The sequence below is a fragment of the Cetorhinus maximus genome, chromosome 12, assembly GCF_964194155.1.
Source record: "Cetorhinus maximus chromosome 12, sCetMax3.hap1.1, whole genome shotgun sequence".
NCBI classification, from domain to species: domain Eukaryota; kingdom Metazoa; phylum Chordata; class Chondrichthyes; order Lamniformes; family Cetorhinidae; genus Cetorhinus; species Cetorhinus maximus.
Genome location: NC_135890.1, coordinates 90,322,451 through 90,345,714, shown reverse-complemented (window position 1 = coordinate 90,345,714; position 23,264 = coordinate 90,322,451). Strand labels below are relative to the sequence as shown.

Genomic DNA, 23,264 nt, shown 5'->3' with positions numbered 1-23,264 from the left:
AAAATTCTGCAGGTACCCTGGCAGCTCCCATGACGCTTACATCCTGAGGCACTCCCAGGTGCCAAGGCTCTTCAGTGCTCCAGCCCGACTGGATGGATGGCTGCTGAGTGACAAGGGCTGTCCCCTCAAAAGGGCCCATCCGCCACCCAAGAACGGAGGCCAAGCTTTGGTACAACAGGAGCCATGCCTCCACAAGGGCAGTGGTAGAGAGAACCATAGATCTTCTCAAGATGCGCTTCTGATGCCAGTGTGTCACTGATAGTGGTTGCATGTTGCGCTCTGTACAATCTGGTATTGGCAAGGGGGTATCCAGTGGAGGAAGAAGATCTTGATGCAGCTGCACAGGCAACAGATGATGAGTCCAGTAGTGAGTCCGAGGATAAGCACAGTGGGGAGGACACTGAGGGCATGGACGCTGACCCAGGTAACCTCCAGGAAGGCAAGGATACCCAGGACATTTTGATTCAAGTCCTTCAGCTAACCTACCAAACAAGAACCACCACTGCATGCCAGGTGTCATCTTGCGTCATTTTACGCATCGGCGTATCGGGCCCGCCCCTGCACAGCAACATCAAAATTCTGCCCATGATGAAAATTTTGCCCCTACATTCTTATTTTTAAAAATCTAATAACGGAAACCTCATCCCGCCCTTGGATGAGGTGTCATGAAAAATGTAAAGTCCGCCTGGCTGATTTGCCCATCTGCCAACCGTATATTTGGATGGACCACAAAAAATTACAACTTAAATTGCACTAATTGGCTTCTTAATTGTCAGCCAAGATGCTCCGAATATTGCACACGCCCGCTGACTGAAATATTATGCGAACATGGGATGACATCATGATGCTCGCCCAACGTCATCCCACGCGATTTCGTGTCTGATCGGCTTGAGAGCGCGCCCGCGCACCAACCTAATAATTCTGCCCAAAGATTTTTCTGATTTGACTGTATAGCTGTTTCAGATTTCACACCTTCTCTCAGCACAGAGCTGGTCTCAGGACATCTCCCCCACAACTCAGCTCAGCGTGTTTTCCCCTTTCATTTTGAATTCCATTGTCCTTAGCACCTCTTTGAACTCAACCTTTTAAAATATAAAAATCTTTCATGTTTCCCTATTGCTTCCACTTTCGGATCAAATTAAATTTAATAAAATTCCCTTGTTTACTTATAAAGCTCTATAAGTTGTAAAAGTCCATTAAAGTCCCTTTTGAAATTTTTAATGAAAAACCAAGTCCCTACCTATCTCCTAATGCAAATTTTTAAAACCCAACCTATTTACTTCAGCAACTAACCAACTTCACCATTACAAATGTATGCATCTAGCACCTTTACCTTTTTGTCTGTCAACTCTCACAGACAAGCTGTCTCTGTTAACCTTCCCCCAGTTTAATTAATCATGGACACACACAGATATTCCCAAAATATTAAGAAGAATACCATCCATCTTCACATTGATGGATGTCCAAATCAGGAGTTGTGCAACTTAAATGGGATCTTGGAGGTGTCAGTATTCCCATGCGCCTTGGTATACTATTTAGGGGCATCATTTCTTATATGAATTGAATAGTTTCAATACTCAAATCAGACCAAAGTACAGATTCCATGTAATTATATGGAGACTTTGAAACATTGAAAAGGGGGAGGTTGTAACTTAATGTGAATTATTAATCCTATAATTATTTTTTACTTTTGCAGGAATTAATATCCTTGTGAAGTCCAAAGCATTCCAATATGCCATGTGTGAGTAAATGTATTTCGTAATCAATTTGTCCTACCTAATCATGCTGTAAAATTTGGAATTAAGGATCAGCTCATTAATTAGGTATCCATCAAAGCTTTGGTGTAATAGTGTTATGCACTCTGTGGCCGCATGAGTGCAGTTACTTATGTGTAGCAGGTATGAAAATATTTGTTCCCACATAAATTCATGGCCTTAACATTTTATTTCTTTCTCATAGTAATTTTTATTGATTTTGTAATGATTGTCAGAACAAAAATAGCAAGAAACTTATCTGTATAAAACTAACTACATGAACACATCCCTCAGTATTTGACTAAGTGAATAGTCTTTATGCTGATCAAAATCTAATTGTTTGAGGCAAAAATGTACTCTACTTGTTTTCCTGCTGTGCAGTCTGGTCATTGGATATTCACAAAATGGATCTATATACTATTAAACAATGTCTTTCACTAAACAATAATTTTATGAACATTGAATCTAGAACCTCCCTGACTTAATCTCCCTCCCTATCTTAAGAAAGAAACTTCCAACTTTGGTCAGTGCATTGGCCTTGGCCTGGATTTTGCAGTAGTAATGATGGTGCAACTGTTAGCCATGTTTGGAGTCCACACACCTGCAGTTAGGCATGGAAATTCAGAAGCTATTGAAATCCCCTCAGACTGCAATCAAGTAGAAATCATTGAACTGATGAGAACTTCCCCTTTTACATTATTAATCCTGCTGTAAAAACCCTTTAAAAAGTTACACCTTGTTGACTGAGGTGTAACTGGGTTTTTAATGGTGTAGTAAGTTCATAACTTCCATTGAAAACCTCTGACCTTGAAAACTAATTTTTATATATGTGGAATGTCAAATTTCTCCATTTATGATTTTTATTTAAAAACACACTTCTAATTTCTTTAAAATAAAGCTTGTTTATGATATTTCATCTTCTACCTTAATCCCATGTGTATGTTCATAACACCATAAGACGTAGGAGCAGAAGTAAGCCATTTGGCCCGTCGAGTCTGCTCCGCTATTCAATGAGATCATGGCAAATCTGATAATCCTCAATTCCACTTTCCTGCCTCTTCCCCATAGCCCTTGATTCCCTTACTGATTAAAAACCTGTCTATCTCAGCCTTGAATATACTTAACAACCCAGCCACTACAGCCCTCTGCAGTAAAGAATTCCACAGATTCACTGTCCCCTGAGAGAAGAAATTCCTCCTCATCTCTGTCTTAAATGGGCGACCCCTTACTCTGAGGTTATGCCCTCTGGTCCTAGACTCTTCCACAAGGAGAAACAACCTCTCAGCATCTACCCTATCAAGCCCCTTAAGAATCTTATATGTTTCAATAACATCACCTCTCTTTCTTCTAAACTCCAATGAGTACAGGCCCAACCTACTCAACCTCTCCTCATAAGAAAATCCTTCCATACCCGGGATCAACCTAGTGAACCTTCTCCGGACTGCCTTCAATGCCAGTCTATCTTTCCTTAGAAACGGGGACCAAAACTGCTCACAGTATTCTAGGTGTGGTCTATGTAGTGCCTCATATAGCTTTAGCAATATTTCTCTATTTTTATACTCCATTCCCTTTGAAATAAAGGCCAGTGTTCCATTTGCCTTCCCTATTACTTGCTGAATTTGTATGCTAGCTTTTTGTGATTCATGCACGAGGACCTCCAAATCCCTCTGTGCTGCTGCTTTCTGCAGTCTTTCTCCATTTAAATAATATTCAGCTCCTCTATTCTTCTTGCCAAAGTGCATAACCTCACATTTTCCCACATTAAATTCCATCTGCCAAGTTTGTGCCCACTCACTTAACCTGTCTATATCCCTCTGTAGACTCTTTGTGTCATCTACAAACTTGGCGATAGTACATTCACTTCCTTCATTTAAGTCATTCATATATATTGTAAATAATTGTGGCCCCAGCACTGATCCCTGCGGCATTCCACTAGTTACAGGTTTCCATCCTGAAAATGCCCCCCTTATCGCAACTCTCTGCCTTCTATTAATTAGTCAATCCGCTATCCGTGCTAATATATCACCCCCAACACCATGGGCTCTTATCTTATTAAGTAGCCTTATGTGCGGTACCTTATCAAACGCTTTTTGGAAATCCAAATATATTACATCTACTGGTTCCCCATTATCTATCCTGCTTGTTACCTCCTCAAAGAATTTTAATAAATTTGTCAGACATGATTTCCCCTTCATGAAGCCATGCTGACTCTGCATGATTATATTATGCATTTCTAAATGCTCTGCTATTACATCCTTTATAATAGACTCTAACATTTTCCCAATGACAGATGTTAAGCTAACTGGCCTATAGTCACCTGTTTTTTGCCACCCTCTCTTTTTGAATAAGGGTGTTACATTGGCAGTTTTTCAATCCTCTGGGACTTTTCCAGAATTGAAGGATTCTTGGAAGATTACTACCAGTGCATCCACTGTCTCTGTGGCTATTTCCTTTAATATCCTAGGATGCAATCAGGTCCAGGGGACTTATTGGCTTTTAGCCCCATTAGTCCCCCTGATACTTTTTCTCTACTGATAGTTATTGTATTTATTTCCTCCCCATTTTTGCCTCTCGGTTATTTAGTATTTTTGGAATGCTATTCATGCCTTCTGCCATAAAGACTGATGCAAAGTATTTATTCAACTCCTCTGCCATTTCATGGTTCCCATTATTATTTCCCCAGCCTCATTCTCTAAGGGGCCTATGTTCACTTTGGCCTCTCTCTTCCATTTTATATATGTAAAGAAGCTCTTACTGTCCATTTTTATATTACTTGCTAGTTTACCCTCAAAGTTTATTTTCTCCTGTTTTTTTTTGGTCATCTTTTGTTGGTTTTTAAAATGTTCTCAACCCTCTGACTTATCACTAATCTTTTCTACATAGCATGTTTTTTCTTTCAATTTGATACTATCCTTAACTTCCTTGGTTAACCATGGTTGGTTTATCCCCTTCCTAGAATCCTTCTTCCCCACTGGGATGTATCTTTGTTGTGAGTCATGAACTATTTTCTTAAATGTCTGCCATTGTCATCAACTGTCTTTTCTGCACGGAGCTGCCTCAGGGAGATTGAATCGCTATTGAAATAATTAAATAAATGGGAAAAAAATCTAATTAAGCATGTCCCGCCCTGTGATTGTGTCACATGAGATGGGACATGTTTTTATATTTCACAAAACTTTTTTATTTGATTCATAAAAGCTTTAGGAAACCTCAGCCCGCTCGCGGATGAGGTTTCCTTAAAAACATAAAGGCTGCTTGGTCTTTTCGCCTGCTCGCCAACCTTAAGATTGGACGGGCAGCATTAACAATGACACTAATTAACTCGTTATAATAGGCCTATTAGTTTTCGGCGGGCACGCAGCTGACTCTGGCGCGTGGCCGCCGAATGAAACAGCGCGATGAAGTCGGGACGCACGCTCGGCGTCATCACCCGTCATTTTACACGCCGGTATGTCGGGCCCACACCCACACGCCGACTGATAAATTCAGGCCGATGAATTCTTGCTCGTGGCTACCTCTGCCAATTTGATTTTCCCAATCTACATGAAGATTAAAGATACCCATGAGTAATGTACTGCCTTTTTTACAAGCCCTCATTATCTCCTGATTTATTCTGTGTCCTGCAGTATAGCCACTGTTAGGGGACCTATAGACTATTCCCACCAGTGTCTTCTTCCCCTTGTCCTTACCTCCACTCATATCGATTCTACACCTTCCAATCCAGGATCATTTCTTGCTATCGTACTCATTTCACCTTGTACTAACAAGGCTACCCCACCACCCTTTCCTTCCTGCCTGTCCTTTCGAAAAGTCACATACCCCTGAATATTTAGTTCCCAGTTTTGATCTCCTTGTAACCATGTCTCCGTAATGGCTATAAGATCACACCCATTAACCTTTATTTGTGCCGTTAATTCATTTGTTTTGTTCTGAATACTATGTGCATTTAAGTAAAGAGCCATTTATTTTGCTTTTTTACTATTTTTCCTCTTTTGGCCCTATTTACTGTTTTTTTTAATGTTTAAAAAATTATAAATGAAGGCAGGTTTAATAAATGATCTCAGTGTAAAAGATCCCCTAGGAAATAGTGATCATAACATGGTAGAATTTAGCATTCAGTTTGAAAGTGAGAAAGTTTTATGTTTGTATACTCTGTCCCTTCCTGTCACACTCTGGGTGTCACTCTGAGTCTCAAATAGCTGTCCTGCAATGCTGCCAAATCCTTTTGCTTTGTAAGCCTACGTATCCCATCTCCAGAACCCTGCCCCCATTTAGTTTTAAGCCCTCTGTATAGCCCTAGTTATTCAATTCGCCAGGACACTAGTCCCAGCATGGTTCAATTGAAGTCCGTCCCACCGGAACAGCTCACTTCTACCCCAGTACTGGTACCAGTGCCCCATGAACTGAAAACCCATTCCTCCCACACCAATCTTTGAGCCACACATTTAACTCCTTGATTTTATTTACCCAATGCCAGTTTGCCCGTGGCTCAGGTAGTAATCCTGAGATTATTATCTTGGAAGTTCTGCTTGTTAATTTAGCTCCTAACTGTTTAAATTCGGCAGAACCTCCTTTCTAGTCCTATCAATGCCATTGGTACCAAGGTGGACACAACTGGATTCCTCCAATTCCCACTCCAAGATCCCTTGCAGCCCTGAGGAGATGTCCTTAACCCTGGCACCGGGCAGGCAACACAGCCTTCAGGATCCGCGCCCACAGCTGCAAAGGACAGTATCTATCCCCCTAATTACACTGTCCCCTACCACTACTACACTCCTATTTCCTCCCCCCATTTGAATGGCTCCCTGTACCACGGTGCCGTGGTCAGTTTGCTCATCCTCCCTGCAGCCTCCGCTCTCTTCCACATAGCGTGCAAGAACCTCCTAACCGTTGGACAAATTATTAATTGTGGTTCCAGTTATTTATTTTACTCCCTTAAAAGTGATATTTAAAAAGTTAAGGACAGTCAGTGCATTTTACTTGCAATTTGTCTGTGACAATACTTCAATGTGATTGGCTGCGTATCCTGCTTGGTGATGTCATTGTTGCTAGACATCTGGGAGGCACCTTGACTTGGCACCACATTGAATTGACATTCAGAAATGGGAAATCTATGCCACATAGACTGCTAGATCTATGTGGAGAAACTATCTTGGAAGTCATTGACGAACATTGTCACTTTGCCACTGACCAAGAAATCTGGGACATTAAAACAAAGGAAGAGACTTTTTTTTTGCAATAAAAACAGAAAATGCTGGAAATACTCGGCGGCTAGAATCTAAAGGAGGTGATGTGGATTGCGGACGCTGGCTGAAGAGCCAGCAAGAGCCCCGCATCGCCTCTTCCTGGGAAGGCCTGCGGCATCATGTGCCATTAGGCACTTGACAGGCCAGAGTTGGATCTTTCTTTGGGATCAAGGACCCCAAGGGGCAGAAGTCCCACTCGATGAGAACTGCCAGCCAATCAACAGCTCTGTTGAATGCCAGCACCACAGGTGGTGGCTGCTGCCAGTACCTGAGGCCTAGGATCATTGCTGGAGTCATGGAATGGGGGGTCTCAGGGAATTGGCAGGAAGGGTCGGTGGTGGGTGGCTCTCAGTGGGCATCCCCCCTTATCAATACTAGATCACTTGATCAGGCACTGAGTGCCTTTGAACAAGGCATGCCCCGCCACCCCCAGAGCTCACAAGCAACACCTCATGGGTTTGCTTGCTGTGCTCCCTACATGGTGAGCCCTCCATCCACTGCTGGGTTAATATCAGTAGTGGTGCGATGAGGTCCTTAAGTGGGCATTGATTGGCTCCTTAAGGGACTCAGTTGGCAGCAGGGTGGGATGATCAACCATGGGCCTTCCTGCCACAGTCTTAATCGGAGTGGAGGCAGGAAGTTGGTGGGGTCCGCACCTGTCACCCTCTCACCTTATTAAATACCGCACCACCCCCCCCGGACCACCAAACGCAACACAGAGGAGGGCAGAAGATTCACCCAGCAAGTCTGGCAGCATCTGTGGAGAGGGAAACAGAGTTAATGTAAGCACATTAACTTAATGCCCTCCTTTGAGATGAGTTTGGACGCAGGGGTGCATTTAATAGGGCAGGACGGTGGTGGGTGGGGACCTCGCCTCCTTCCTGCCTCTTCCCCAATTAAGTCTGAGGTGGGGAGGCTTGTGAACAGCCTTTGCATCTAATTTGTATCTAATCAGCAGCAGACGGGGGACTTGCCATGCGGGAAGTCTGTCAGGTTTGCTTGTGGCTCCAGGGAAGGGTCCTTCATTCAAACGCAGTTAGTGCCTGATTGAGGGACCCGGCATGAGAAGGGGGAGCCAGCTCCCTGCCCTTGCAGCCATTTCCCCTCCTCCCAATGTGACCCCCATCACGCCCTCGCTCATCTTTGGCCTCGGTATGCCTTAGTGATCCTGGGCCACTGGGTGGTGCATTGCCAGCAGCAGCCACTGCTCCCGCTGGTGCTGCCTGCAATGCACACCTGCCAATCTCTCATTATCCAACAGCTCTCGAGGAGGGTGGGCAGGCTTCCGTCCCAGTGATCCTTGATCTTGGGGAAGGTTGCCACATTCCTCTTAAATGCCTAATGGGCATTTAATGCAGCAGGCCTTCCCGAAGGAGTCGATACAAGGCTCTTGCCGGCTCTCAGATGAGACCCCTGTTGCCCATGTTAAATACTGCCCAGTTTCAGGCCAATGACTTTAAAGCATTAATCAAAATCTCGGCAATTATAAGAGTTGAATACCTTTGCCTACTTTATAATTTTATCCCAATTTTGAGAAAACTTGAATAAAATTAAGACACCTGAGTTGAGGTAAAATCTGATGTGCCTATTTTGAATTGGAATTGTGGAGGACTAAGGATGGACGATGGTCATCAACAATGACTATTATCCTTTGGAATTTTAAATAAAGTTGTGGTATCATTTTAGTAAATATCTACTGAATTTATTTGTAGATTTAAAAATCTCCCATGTAGCCAGTGTACTGCTTTCATATTAGTGGCCACAAGAAGGAAACAGATGTCTTCTACCTTTTCAACTCCGATTAGATTCCATCTTAAAGTACCAGATTTCAAGTACTAACAATAAAAACCTTCCAAAGTAGCAGTAATCTATTCTTATGGTAGTGATTAAATTACATTACATGTTAGAGGTAATCTACATACATTTCTTAAAGTGATTAAGTAATCCTTACAGGGTGCGTCGCTTTGGTTGCATGCCCAATGCTAAAATGGCATTTGAAAGGGGGTTTCTGTAGAAGGCTTGAATTTGGAATAATTTGAGAAATGCCTTTACTACTTATATTACACAATTAAATTCCTCATCTTAGAAGAATATGTCAGGACTTTGCATTGACCATGCCATTTGTATGTGTTGATGATCTCTTATTTTTAAAGATAATTTGAACAGACCCGTAATATTGTCAGGAGAGATGGGGTAATATAAATAAAAATATTTCAGTGTATGGAGGTGACGTTTTATTTGCATTATATGCATAGTGTATTTTGCCAGTCGGATATATTGCCTGTTAAACCATACACACAGTTTTGATTAGCCATTTTCCTAAAAAGTTAACTTTAACCTGTTAAAACATGGCAAAGGAACCTGAGGGAAGATGAGAAGAAATTGCTTTATGCATCGAGTTGACAAAATAAAACCGACTTATGAATGATTGCTGAATTTTGTTATAGACTTGCAAATCTATATGTAACTTCTGAAACAAAATACATTGTAGCGGTTGAACAAATATTTGATAAACATCTGTCTTTGTATTTCAGATGTTGTAATTGCTGTAAATGGAATTTGGATACTGGCTGACACACTCATGATCAAAGGTATAAAAACTACTTTGCAAACCCATTTTTGTATATCAGATAAATTGTTTAGTCAGAACTGTTTAATTTAATGGGTGTGCTTTGTATAAATAGATTATATTTAAAGATGTGACTCACATGTCAATGGGAAGTATATGAAATTATCAGGATATCCAAACAAGTCTGTTGTATAAATTGGACATGAAAATTGTTTGTGTCTATTTTCCCTGTCAGTTTTCCTCCTTCCCCTCATTTTCCAAAGCTATTGCCTCCAAGGTTCCACAGTTGTCAATTATCCTGTTGTACCTTGCATAAGTGGCCATTCTTCATATGCATGCCTTGAAAGCGAATGTTGCAAGCCAATTTGAACATAAAGTAGCATGGGAGAGGGATCATAGAATTCACACTCCTGTATTATTAGCAAGTTCCTTTGGGTAGTGATTAGGACTGGGAACTTTGGGTGACTTTTGCCTCCCTAATCCGGTTGACTGGGAACTAAAGCACTTACTGCTCAACTGAGGTCATATTATTCAGCACGGACTGGAGAGTCAAATTGGGGACTTCTCTGGCCTTTCAGGTTCACTGGATAAACTCTGCTGTGAGAAGAGCGATTTAAATTTTATATTTAACTTTTGTAATTGGAGACGTTGGGGTCAACTTTTAATTAAACTTCCACACAGATTTCAATGGAAATGTAAATTATGCATGTAATGGACAGCTGATTGGCTGCACCAATTTTACACCCAGGAGGTAAAGTATAAATCTAGCCCAACAATTCTTTCTAGAACTGCAAATTTCTTGCATTATACAAATATGCGTCTATCACCTTTTGTATGTGACACTGAGTTTGAAATTTTACTTTTTTTCCTTTGGGGTGATTGCATTATCCCGGCTGTAGATGGTGCCTTTTTTCCCAGGATTGTGCCCTGGAGTTACATTGTATTTCTCACAAGTAAGTGCCTTTTCTTTGAATATTGAATTAACTTCCAACTTTTTTTTTTGTGCTTTTAGGATTTCTTCTACAGTATATGACCATATTATGGTGTTAGTTCAGAAAAGTTATATGGTATTGTTTATTAGACCTAAAGAATTGTCATTTGTAAGAGGGTAAAGATTTTTTTTTAACATATATAGGGAATTACTTATTGTGAAATTTGGGTGTGGGGTGAGAAGGAAGTCGACGATCCTTCACATCAGATTCCACTCCACCCATACAGAGAACAAAACGTAGGAAAATTTTCTTACGAAGAAAGATTAGAAAAAAAATCTTTACTGAGTGTAAAATTATTCCTTTTTGGCTCCATTAAAAATAAAAATTCTTACTTAAATGCTTTGCCATCACACCATTCTCCGAATTTAAGATGAGTGGGTAGGCAGCCTGCTTTTGAGGAATTTTGTTGGGAGAGATTTTCTTTACTTTTTTTTTTATTCATTCACGGGATGTGGGCTTTGCTGGCTGAGCCAGCATTTATTGCCCATCCCTAGTTGCCTTTGAGAAGGTGCTGGTAAGTTGCCTTCTTGAACTGCTGCAGTCCATGTGGTGTAGATACACCCACAGTGCTGTTAGGAAGGGGGTTCCAGGATTTTGACCTAGCGACAGTGAAGGAACGGCGGTATATTTCCAGGTCAGGATGGTGAGTGACTTGGAGGGGAACTTCCCTACCATTACAGAACAGCTGTGATTAAGAGATGAAGGTCAGGATTTCCTGCTCCTGCCCACGATGGGTGTAATGGCGGGAGGGAGGGGCAAATATCATGGGAGCCAAAAAGTCAGTTTCCTGTTGGTGGCAAATCAGGTTGCAATCGTTCGCTCCAGCCTTCAATGGCAGGTCATGTTTCCCTTTGAGCCTTGTCGGGAAGGCCATTTGAACACATTAGAATATCATGAATTCTCATTACCAAGGCAGCTCACTGGAATCATGCTCAGGTGCTGGATCAAAAGGCCACGTTGGTCTATTTAGACCTATGTGCATCATGACCAGATATAAGCAATGTGCACCTGGCGAATTGAACTTCGCTGGTGACTTCGAGGTAAGTTCACCTACCTTGCATTGCACCTCCGCAGACTCTGTGCCAGGCTTCGGGGGTTACCTCAGGCAAGGCTCCATAAACCAGACCAGCTGATGGCAGGGATGGGTTCTGATGTGCTAAGGGTTAAAGGTTTGACTAGGTAGGTGGAGACAAGACAGAGGCAGGGGAATAGGCTGGAGGGCAAAGGCTTGACTGGGAGTGGGAAGGAAGATGAGAACGTTGAACACAGACACATGACTTTGGGGATGGGGAGGATGACTGGGGAATGTTGGACACAGACACATGACTATGGGGAGAAACTGAGGGCAAAGAAATCTCGTCGCCAGATAGTGAAGAGAGTCAAAGGCAGTAGTCCATAGGGAGTGGAAGGCAGAATGGCAAGATAGTCAACTAAAGAAGCGCTTAAGTAATGATTTGAGCTTGAAAATACTGTCCTTGTCCCAGTCCAGGGACGGAGAGGGTATGTCTGTCCACTGTCAGTAGTGCCCAGTATGTTGTGCAGAGGGCGTGGTCAGCACCTCAGACACAGCAGTCCAGGGGATTTATGGCATAGTACTCCCCTGCAGATGGCACAGTCACAGTCAGGGGAAGCATCTGCAGCCTGTAAATTGGGAACAGGTAATGTGGGGGTGGGCACTCATGATCTCATTAGGGGAACGGGGTGTCCCTATATGTGACGGTACAATAGGCTTCAAGATGGGGAGGGGTAAGGCCTAAAGGATTCTGAGGGTAACACAGGGATATCAATCAGTATAACAATGGGATTCAGAATTACAAGGGGAGGACTGAGAGTAATAGGAGGGAGGGAAATCCAAACATTATGCTCCTCCAGGACAATGGGAGGGATTTTCATGGTCATAGAGGGAGGGTCGTAGCTGGTCTAGTAATAAAACCTGAGGACCACCATCTTGGAACCTGAAGCAATGGAGCAGTAGAAAATGAAACTAAAAACAACGCTGCTGGAGAGGGCTGCTCAGGCTTCCGGAAGGAGTGCCTCACAGCACTGGGGAGGTGATTAAAGGGGCACCCATGTGAAATCTGTATTCCCAAATGAGGAGGAATGCACAGCTGAGACATGTTAGGATCATCACTGTTACAACGGAGGCAATAATGAGCCGTCAATGTAAAAGCACATTCATATGAGATTAATTCCAATTATCAATCTCTGTGCAGTAATCCTTTACAACAATTATGGGTATTCCCCTCTGTGATAGTGACATCAAAAACAAATGGGCACCTGCACAGCAGGAGAAGCCTTTTTGAAATACCACCTCACAATCTCATGGCTGCTAGGTTCAGAGATCGGTATCCCAGGCCCTCCAAAAAGAATCTCATGCCCTCTCAGAGCATCTACCCTCATGTGTATTGCAAAGGATATAGTTGTTCAGTCCACTGAATGACTAATGTGTAAATGGGATTAAATGCAGGCCATCCAAGCTCCTGGCCATGTCCATCTCATAGCAGTAGGTCTACTGAGATGCGGCAAGGGGTGGAGGGTGTTGCAGGGAGAAGGAAACGGTGACACTGAGAGCATTCATAGCCATGGCCGCAATTGCAATGGCCAATAGGTGCCTATACTGTTAGCAAGCCCTTAAAGCCACAGTCACTCACTAGTCAGTGACAGGAAAAGGACCTTTGGAGACTGCTGCTAGCTCATCTTTTTATTTCAATGATTCAACAGAGAGGAAAACATGAAGAAAATGGAGGCTCCATTTAATGTTGCCTCCATCATCATAAGGCAGACAGGAGCACACACGACCTCTGAGTAAGGCCTTTTAGATTGAAGACCCTCAGGGATGACGTTGAGTACATGAAGATATCGAAGATGTTACCCTTCTCTATGCACATCTACATCTCTCCTTATACACTACACCTTAACTTTCCACAATGCAGACGTGTCGGGGACTACATGAGCCTTCATCTTCCATAGCCAAGAATGAACATCATTTGTACCCGCATCGCTTGTCAACAAGATGTCTCACACAAGCACTTTTTACATAGAGGATGATGCATCACTGATGTTGGAGAAGAACTAAGAAGGGACACACACTGTGATGAGATGGCTTCACACAACTTGGACCAGAGGCACACAATGTGAGATCAGCTATAAGTGGGGGGAGGGAACATGGTGTGACCACTGATAGACCACAAAACAACTCAGCATACAGAGGAAGGATACCTAAGAGGAGAAGTGGAATGGTTGCGTAGGTGGAAAGTATATATATGTGGTGAACACCCATCCACCATTGTGCTCCTACTATTTCTTGATCTTTTTAACCCTGCCGCTATGTCTTGCTGCTTCCCCAACTTCCACATTGGAGATGGGGTAGCCTGCTGACTTCTATGCCCTGTTATCTGTGATGACTTTGGCAGGAATCTACTGGAGGACTGAGATGTGGAGGGTCCTGCTTTGGGTCTCCTGCTGTGGGGCAGGTGCACCATTCTCTGGGCGGAATTTTCCCCTCCCACAGTAGGTTTCATGGCGGGCTGGAGCGGAGAATCTAGCAGCAGGCACAAAGTCGGAAATCTGCTAGCGCAAAAACAGCTTGCAATTCTCCCAATGGTGTGTTTATGGAGTGCTGGTTATCCCACCGACTAGTGGTGTGAATGCCATTTGCATTCATTAACATCTCATGAATGCTCATTAAAACAGATGTTCCCCAGAATCTTGTCTCACATTCCAATCTTGTGTCACGCTAGCGGGAAATTATGTCACCTCAAACAAGTTTAAAAAGGGGTAGCGTGCAAAAGTTGGACCTCAGTTCACTGGTAACTTCAAGGTGAGTGCAACATACATAGCTTACCTGCCAGAGCATTGCGCTGTTCTTGTTGCGAAGGTTTGACACTCCTAACGTGTCAACGGGCATCCACTCATTGACCATGTTCTGGTGGTTGGAGGTCAATCATCTTGGTTCGAAGACATCACTGTAGGAGTTCCTCAGGATAGTGTCCTAGGCCACCCATCTTTAGCTGCTTCATCAATAACCTTCCTCCCATCATAAGGTCAGAAGTGGTTATGTTCGCTGATGATTGCACTGGGGTCTGCTCCTGCTCTTTGCCTACATTGTCCTGAAGAATACCTCCGTGCTGTGGTATTCATGCAGACCTCCACTTTAGAAACTAGCACTTAAATTGGGGGTGGACTGTGAGGCATGGGTGGAGTTGATGAACACAATTTGGGCAATGCGGAAGGAAGGTTGTGGAATGGCAGTGAGGGGACGAGCGAATATGAGGGGGGTAACGTGGAGGGAAGGCTATGGAACGGCAGTGAAAGGGAAGGGCAAACACGAGGGGGGCAGTGGGGAGGGAAGGCTGTAGAACAGCAGTGAGGGGGAAGGGCGAACATGACGGGGGCAACGGGGAGGGAAGGCTGTGGAATGGCAATGAGGGGGAAGGGCTAACACGAGGGGGCTTTCTGGGGTTGCCCTCTAACTTCTTGCTGCTGTAGGAGTGAACAGGAGTCTGCTTAGAAAGAAAGGAGGAAGATTTCCTTGCGATGAAAGCCACTGAAAGCCGGTGGCTTCATTAGCACTGTTAAAGTGCTACCCAGAGCTCCGTGGCTTCGCATCACAGTCACTGCATCTCAGGAGTAACACGTAGGAATTTAGAATTTGGGAATGCAGGCAATGGTGAAGGAGGCACAGCTGTATCATATATATGACATTCCATCTATGAAGGCCTGTCATGTATCTAATCCAGCCCACTCCAGTTCAGTCTGTGGCTCCAGAGTAGAGCGGCCGCATTCTGAGAGTAATTAAGGATTTGACAGTCCTAACGAGCCAACGGGGCAACCACTCATTGACCATGTTGTGATGGTTGGAGGTCAATCATCTCAGTTCCAGGACATCACTGTAGGAGTTCCTCAGGGTAGTGTCCTAGGCCCAACGATCTTCAGCTGCTTCAACAGTAACCTTCCTTCCATCAGAAGGTCAGAAGTGGGTATGTTCACTGATGATTGCACAGTGTTCAGCACCATTCGCCACTCCTCAGATACTGAAGCAGTCCATGTGCAAATGCAGAAAGACCTGGTCAATATCCAGGCTTGGGCTGACAAGCGGCAAGTAACATTCATGCCACACAAGTGCCAGGCAATGACCATCTCCAACAAGAGAGATTCTAACCATCCCCCCTTGACATTCAAGGGCATTATCATTGCTGAATCCCCCATCCTGGGGGTTACCATTGACCAGGAACTGAACTGGACTAGCCATATAAATACAGCAGCTACAAGAGTAGGTCTGAGGAATCCTGCGGCGAGTAACTCATTTCCTGACTCCCCAAAGCCTGTCCACCATCTACAAGGCACAAGTCAGGAGTGTGATGGAATACATTCCACTTGCCTGGATGAGTGCAGCTCCAACAACATTCAAGAAGCTTGACACCATCCAGGATAAAGCAGCCCACTTGATTGATATGCCTTCCACAAACATTCACTCCCTTCACCACCGACGAATGGTGGCAGCAGTATGTACCATCTACAAGCTGCACTGCGGAAACTCACCAAGGCTCCTTCGACAGCACCTTCCAAACCCACAACCGCTACCATCTAGAAGCCCAAGGACAGCAGGCACATGGGAGCACCACCACCTGGAAGCTCCCCTCCAAGCCACTCACTATCCTGACCTGGATATATATTGCTGTTCCTTCCCTGTCGCTGGGTCAAGATCCTGGAACCCCCTCCCTAACAGCACTGTGGGTGTACCTACACCACAGGGACTGCAGTGGTTCAAGAAGGCAGCTCACCACCACCTTCTCAAGGGAAATTAGGGATGAGCGACGCTCACATCCCATAAATGAATTTTTAAAAACTGGTCACTAATATGCCGCATCAGAGATTGGAGCACAGAGCTAGGTCGGGTCCCTCATATCAATTAAACTTTAGCATCTCATGCAGGGCTCAAGATGTTACATATCTGCGATGCCATCTTGGTCACCTCAGTGTGTGTGCTAGTGTCTCAGGGACAAGGCAGCATCAGCCGCCATGCAAGTAGGGCAGGAAAAGCTATGGACCCTTACAGTTTCCAAATGTGTCATCCTCTGAGCTTCACTTTCTTGCTCCTTGAATCATTAATATCTTCAATATTTGCTTTCGGAGAGAAGGCAAAAGCACTTGTGGATCCAGGGCTCAATGCTGCCCTTGTCAAAGTCCTAATACAATGGAGGAGATGAAGGAGGGAGAGGCGACTCCATGCGCAGCTCCAGCAGGAGGGCCATGGTCAAGCGGAACCAGAGCACGAACAGGAGGATCAGAAGGAGAGACCCAGTCAATGGGGACGACTCGCCAGACCTAGGATTTATAGAGTCTCCCATTTACAAATGAGTGAAAGGCAATGCCGTGCACATCTGTGCTTGTCCCAAGCTCTGGTACATCACATATGCCACATTCTTTGTGAAGACCTGACGCCATGTGGAGCTGGAGGGTATCCCCTGCCAGTGGCTTTGAAGGTGACCGCAGCGCTAAATTTCTTTGCCACTGGTTCTTTTCAAGGATCAGTGAACCTGTGCGGCATCTCTCAGTCCACAACACATCAATGCATAAAGGAGGTCACAGATGCCCTTTACAGGAAGCCCCATCATTATGACAGGTTTGCTCTGGACGAAGATAGCCAGGCTGCAAGATTCACCCTCTTCACCACCATCTGTGTTCCCAAGAGCGCAGGGTGCAAAAGACTGCACCCATGTGGCTATAAGGGCTCCATGGCAGCAGCCCCTAATGTTTATAAACCGCAAGGGCTATCATTCCATCAATGTGCAACTGATGCGTGTCACCGGAAGCACATACTGTTGGTGCACGGTACCTTGGGAGTTGCCATGACTCCTACATCCTGAGTCACTCCCAGGTGCCTGAGATTTTCAAGGGGCCAGGGTCTGCAGGGATGGCTGCTTGGAGATAAAAGGTACCCACTAAAACGCTGGCTGATGACACCGATGTGTTGCCCTCAGAATCGTTCTGAGGAGAGCTGTTGCACCTTTCACAATCTGGCAATGCAAAGAGGTGAACCTCTGCTAGAGAATGAACTGGAAGAGGATGAGAACTCATCAGAGGATGAAGATCCAGAGGCCCAGGAATCTCAGGAGGCTGCTGAGGGTCAGTTAGAGCGCAATCATGCCATGGAGGAAGGAAGACATGGGAGACACGCGTGTGATACGTTAATTGCTGACAGTTTCCGGGAAGAGTAAAGTTAAGTGAGGGCATATGGCCACATCCCTCCGAGCCCTCAATGCCATTTACTTCCATCTCAGGGATGTCCACCCACTTGTAATGAGAATGAGTCCTGCATTCACACTTGCGCTTTCTGTTCTCTTGAATCACCAGGCCATGATCTTTGCTTTGGTCTGTGGGGTCCTGTGAGCGAGCTCACTCTGGGAACTGAGAGTTCACTGAGGAACACGAGCAATGCAAGAGAAGACATGAAGCCTTCGCTGCCATCTAATGGTGCAAACACTGCAACTGAGATGTGGGCATGCCTAGGGATCTCCTCCTTCCATGCATGTCTTTTCTTCTGCCACTACCATTGAGGAGACACAAATGCCGCTGGAATATCAATGCTGATGAGCTGCCCTCACTCATTGGTATTCCTTGAGGAAGAAGGGTTAGAAACACTTACATCACACACATCAAATGAAGATTTAAACACATCTCCCTAATATCACACAAGGGTGCGGTGACTCATTCAACTGAGGTTCACGTCACAGGAATGTGAGTCTCACAGTGGGACATTATCACTGAGTGGAAGGATGGCTGAACCTCAAAATAAGAGGACTCTAAAGTACAAAATCACAACGCCTTCAGTTGCCCAAAGCATTCCTATAACCATCAAATGTCTTCACAAAAGTGTAATTTCTTTACATGTATAGCACACCCGTGACCCAAAAGTGACATCAATTTTTCTTAACTTTCCTAACTCTACCACTACACATGGGTGCAGCCCCAACATCCGCAGCAGAGGTGGAGGTACCCTGCTGGCTGCTATGTCCCAATGTCTGCCATGACCTTGGCAGACGTCCTCTGGTGGCCCGAGGCCTGCAGGGCCCCAGCCTGATAAGGGACAACTTCTCAGGGACAGAAGCATCCTTGGTGGCTTGAAAAGCTGGAGTGCATGGGGTCACAGGCAGAGGGAGCTGTGAGCGGCTACACAGCCTTGGAGTGTCCTGAGAGGAGGCCCCTGGGGTGTCTGGCTGATGCTCATCCTCCCTGTGGGTGCCCGAAGGCCCCGCCCTGACTCCTGTAGGAGATGGTAAGCCTGGAGGGAGGTCAAGGTGCCTTGTCCCCATGTCACCTACATCTTGATGGTGCCACCAGGGTGTGTGGCCATGGAGTGCAGAGCTGAGCACAAATGCAGCAAGAGCTGCTGGGCCAAGGTCTTCATGCCTTCCCATGGTGACCTCGAGGTGCTTGCATGTTGGAACCACGACATCAGACAGAAGGCGGACAGACTCCTCCATCATTCGCTCTAGTCCGCTGAGTGACTTTCAGACCTCTGCCTGATGTTCCACTGCCTGTCGTTGCATCTCCAGCATTGAGTTGACGGCCGCTTGTAGAGCCTCGTCATCTGACAGGGACTAAGCAGGTGGCTGATCTCCAGCAGGCCTCCGAGTGCCATAGACCTGGGCTGTTCCTGCCCCCGACTGGTGCAGGGGCATGTCAGTGAGGTGTTCTCCAAAAAGTGAGCCCGAGCCTAATCTACATCTGTGCCCCACCGACATGTGTGTCTCTGAGCTGGTGGAGGGTGCATGTTAGTGCTGTGACGATTCTTCCAGAGCTTCCTCTTCGGATGTGGTCTGGGCCTCGCACTGATGCTCGACTGGCTTGGGGCCTGGTACCTAGAAAATAGAGTTTCAGTTGATGATCATGAGCTATACAAGACTGCATGTGACACACTGTGCTTGTCAGGATTTGATGAGGTGATGGAGCTGTGATCCGTACTGGGTTGCTGGCCGATCTCCCCTTCCCCACAGGAGCGATCCCTGTCCTCCCCAGCCAGCTCAGCTGTAGCCTCCTCAAACTCAGTGAGGGCAATGACATTGACCATCCCTCCCCCTGTCTGTGATCTCTCGCACCTGATGTGCGCCAGCTTGGCCTGTATGAAGAAGAAAGAAAGGCATGTGATGAAAATGGATGGAGCAGAGGTTGGGTGAGATGCATGTTCCCTGTGTGTGGTGAGCCTTCCCCAGATGGGCCAGAGGATGGAGTGTGAGCAACATGATAGATGGGATGATGGTGATGTGAAAGTCTCGGTGAGAGAATGAGTGTTGATATGTGACCCTGCTAATGGTTGCATGAAATCCCTGAAGAGCGTAGCCATTTGAGTGCATGATGGCATGATGCGAGTTTGCTATTGGAGGGAGTTGAAGGATGACTTGCCCAGGTGGAGTGGATGAGATCATTCATCCTCTTCCTGCACTGGACGGCATTTTGGGCGCAGTTGCCAGCCACGCTGACCTGCTCTGCGACGGCCTCCCAGGCCGGAGAGGTGAGGCTGCTGCGCTTCCTACAGCCATCCCTGGGATACATGACTTGCCTGTGTGCCTGCATTCCTCTGATCAAGGCCTGGAGGGCCTGGTGGGTGAACTGAGGTGCTGCCTTTTTCTTAAGGCTCTCTGCCGTCTTCTTCTGGATGGAAGACATCACTGCATGTGTCCGGAGGACAGGTGGGCTGGAGAGAGTGAGATTTTGTGTTGGACTGGCCTTTAAATATGGCGCCCGGACCTTCGACTCCCCCAGCTGACAGTGGGCGAACGAATAAGCTCCCGACCCGCCAGGTGATTCGGCCCAATACTCACCTATACGTAATTAATGACCATCCAAGTGCAGAAACAGGCGCAAATTCCTGCCGTTCCGGCCAGTGGGGTGGGCACCGCCAAAACTGCCACCGCCGCACTTAGTCTCATAAATGGAAAATTCCGCCCTCTGTCTGTGGAGCTGGAGGTGTTGAGGTCACAGGCAGAGGGGATTGGAATCAGCTGGACACTCCCAGAGTCACCTGGATGGATGGCCCCAGCGTGTCCAGCTGCTGGTCCTCGTCCCTATGGGTGTCTGAGGGCCCCCAATTGACTTCCTGAAGAGAGGGGGTACCTGGAGTGAGACTGAGCTCCCCTGGCCCCCTCTCGTGTAGCCACTGATTCCACCCATGCCTACAATGATGGAGTGCAACTCCTGGTACAGTGCAGGACCAAAGTCCTAGACAAAGGTCTCCATGGCAGCCACCATCCTACAGTGTTGACCTCCGTGCCCTGGCATGCTGGTGCTATGACCTCAGACTGAACGCTGAGGGCCTCCTCCAACTCTTCCTCCTCCTGCGTACGTTGTAATCTATGGAATGCATCTGACAACCCTGCCTGATATTCTATTGTCTTTCGTTGCAGCTCCAACATCTGCCATAAGACCGAATCTGGAGGTCATCTTCTGACTCGGACTCTGCAGAATCCTGGCCTCTAGCAGCCCTCCAAGTGCCTTTGACCTCCACAGAATCTGTGCTGTGCTCACCAGATTGTGACCCTGAGCCTGCTCTAGATCTAGGTCTCACCAAGGTGTGTGTCTTTGAGCTGGTGGAGGGTATGGGTGAGCTCTGTGATGGGTCTTCATTTGTTGCATCCTCAAGAACCTCATCCAAGGTGTCAGGGGAGCTGGAGTTGAGGGGCTGGCTCTTGTTGTCCCTAGGGCGCTTGGCAGAGGTGCCTATGAAAGTGAGTAGAGATAATTAGTGTGTGGCATCAAAATACAAAACATCACATTGCACCCACAGTCTCAAAATCTGAAGGATAAGCCGGTGAAGGGTCCTCACGTGGGTGTGCACTGCCGACCTCACCGTTACCCCAGGCACAGTCCCGGTCCTCTCCAGCCAGGGGAAGAGCAGGCTCCTCATACTGGGTAAGGGCCTTGATCTCTGCCATGACCTCACCAGTCTGGGACCTCTCCCTTTTACTATGGGCGAGCTTGGCCTGCATAAAAAGAGATGGAGAGAGTGTGAGCTTGAGGCATGTCAAGGCGGATGATAAGGATGGATGTGTGTGCATGCTGAGAGGAGCCGTCTTCGGGATGAGTATGTGAGCTGCACAGGATGTGAGGTGAGATTGAGATGTCAAGGTGTGTGTGGGAGAGTGAGTGGTGTGCTTGTGATGGCAGTGTGTGAGATCCCTGTAGAGTTTGATTCTGCGAATGTGAGGGGCTTATAAGAGAGTGAGCTGAGAGTCATGGGGAGGTTGACTTAGCCTCCCTGTGTGGATGAGATCATTCTTGCGTTTTCTGCACTGCATGACCTGTCTCCGCTGGGTGGAGTCACCGCCACAGACACCACCTCCTATGCTGGGCTGGTTACCTTTGTGGACCTCCTTGGGCCATGATGGGGTTACAGAATGTCTTGATGGGAGTGGGCTGCGCCAAACAGGTGTTTCAGTGAGGCATCTGTAAACTTTGGGGCTACATGCTTCTTCCCTTTGTGGGCCATCTCTGTCTTGCAGCAGTCCTGGACTTCAGGCATTGAAAGATGTATGTGCGGGTGCGGTTTAAATATGGTGCCCAGCATGATAGCCCACTGATGTCACAGCTGGGCGGTCAAATCACAGGCCACCCACCGACACTACGGTGTGTTTCCTGTTGATGAATATTTATTGAGGCGGGAGGCGGACATTCGGGTGCAAAAACCCACTATTGTGGCCAGCGGGGAAAATGCTGTTTTTCCCCGCACACCACCGCGCTAATGCACAGAGCGGAAAATCCTGCTCAAAGGCTGCACTTTACGTGCACTATTAACACTGGTGCTACATTTGTCCTGTTAGTCTTATGGACTTGAACACAAGTTTTTTTTCAGTTTCTTCAGATCTATGTTTTTGTGGCATCAATGTAAACCAAGATGCTGTTCCTTGTTTCTTCACATGTCCTTTCCAGCATGTCCGACTCAGTAATAAGGATTAGGGGGTGAAGGTGATTTACTGTCCATTATCTATGAGGGATACATATGCAGCCAGCCTTGCCATGCAAAATTCTACCCACATATCAGTTCCGTGCTAATGTGGGAGAAAGGTATTTCATCATTTTTCCTTACTGAAAGATGATGTTTAACCTTCCATGAAGTTTGCCCCATGCCCTGACTGAAAAAAATTTCCTTCAGTAGTCTAATGAAATATGTCTTTGGAATTAATCAAAACAGTTTTGGATCTATGTCATGTACAATAATGGAGCCTAAACACTTTTGCTGAATTATGTGATGTGAAAATTGGATTGCTATATTGGCACATTTTTAATGAACTGTATTCTTAGAACTGTGTAGACTTCTGTAGCAGAGTTATATTTCCACAATATGCCAGGAAACATGCCATGCTTGCATCTGTGGAAATGCATGAATGAAAATTGAGGCTTTAGACCACTTGCAGAGCTTAAAGCAGTAATAAGTTCTCCATAGCAATAATAAGGATTCTTCTTAATCTTCATTAGAACAATTGGAGATTGAAAAATCTGATTTTTTTAAACAAATCTGCTAAAGGTAAAATATAATTTGATATATTGAATACGTGCATACAATGTTGAAACTGTGGCATTTTCTGTTAGGGCAGTGTCAAAAAGAAAACCTTACAAATGCTCTTGGAAAGTTCACCTTGATTTAACTTACAAATGCTCTTGTAAAGTTCATCTTGATTTAACAATGTCTTTCCTATACTTCAAC

At 45.7% G+C, this 23,264-nt stretch overlaps 1 protein-coding gene across 3 annotated transcripts in view; it reads left to right on the top strand.

The window, feature by feature from the left end:
- Positions 1 to 23,264, top strand: part of tpcn1 (two pore segment channel 1) — a 129,107-nt gene that overhangs the window by 75,647 nt on the left and 30,196 nt on the right. For 2 of the 3 annotated variants that reach the window (XM_078554064.1, XM_078554063.1), the window contains exons 14-16: positions 1,697 to 1,741; positions 9,535 to 9,591; positions 10,469 to 10,522. In XM_078554064.1, the coding sequence (XP_078410190.1) occupies positions 1,697 to 1,741; positions 9,535 to 9,591; positions 10,469 to 10,522 (156 nt within the window). The remainder of the gene's footprint in view (positions 1 to 1,696; positions 1,742 to 9,534; positions 9,592 to 10,468; positions 10,523 to 23,264) is intronic. The other variant, XM_078554065.1, reaches the window with a different exon arrangement.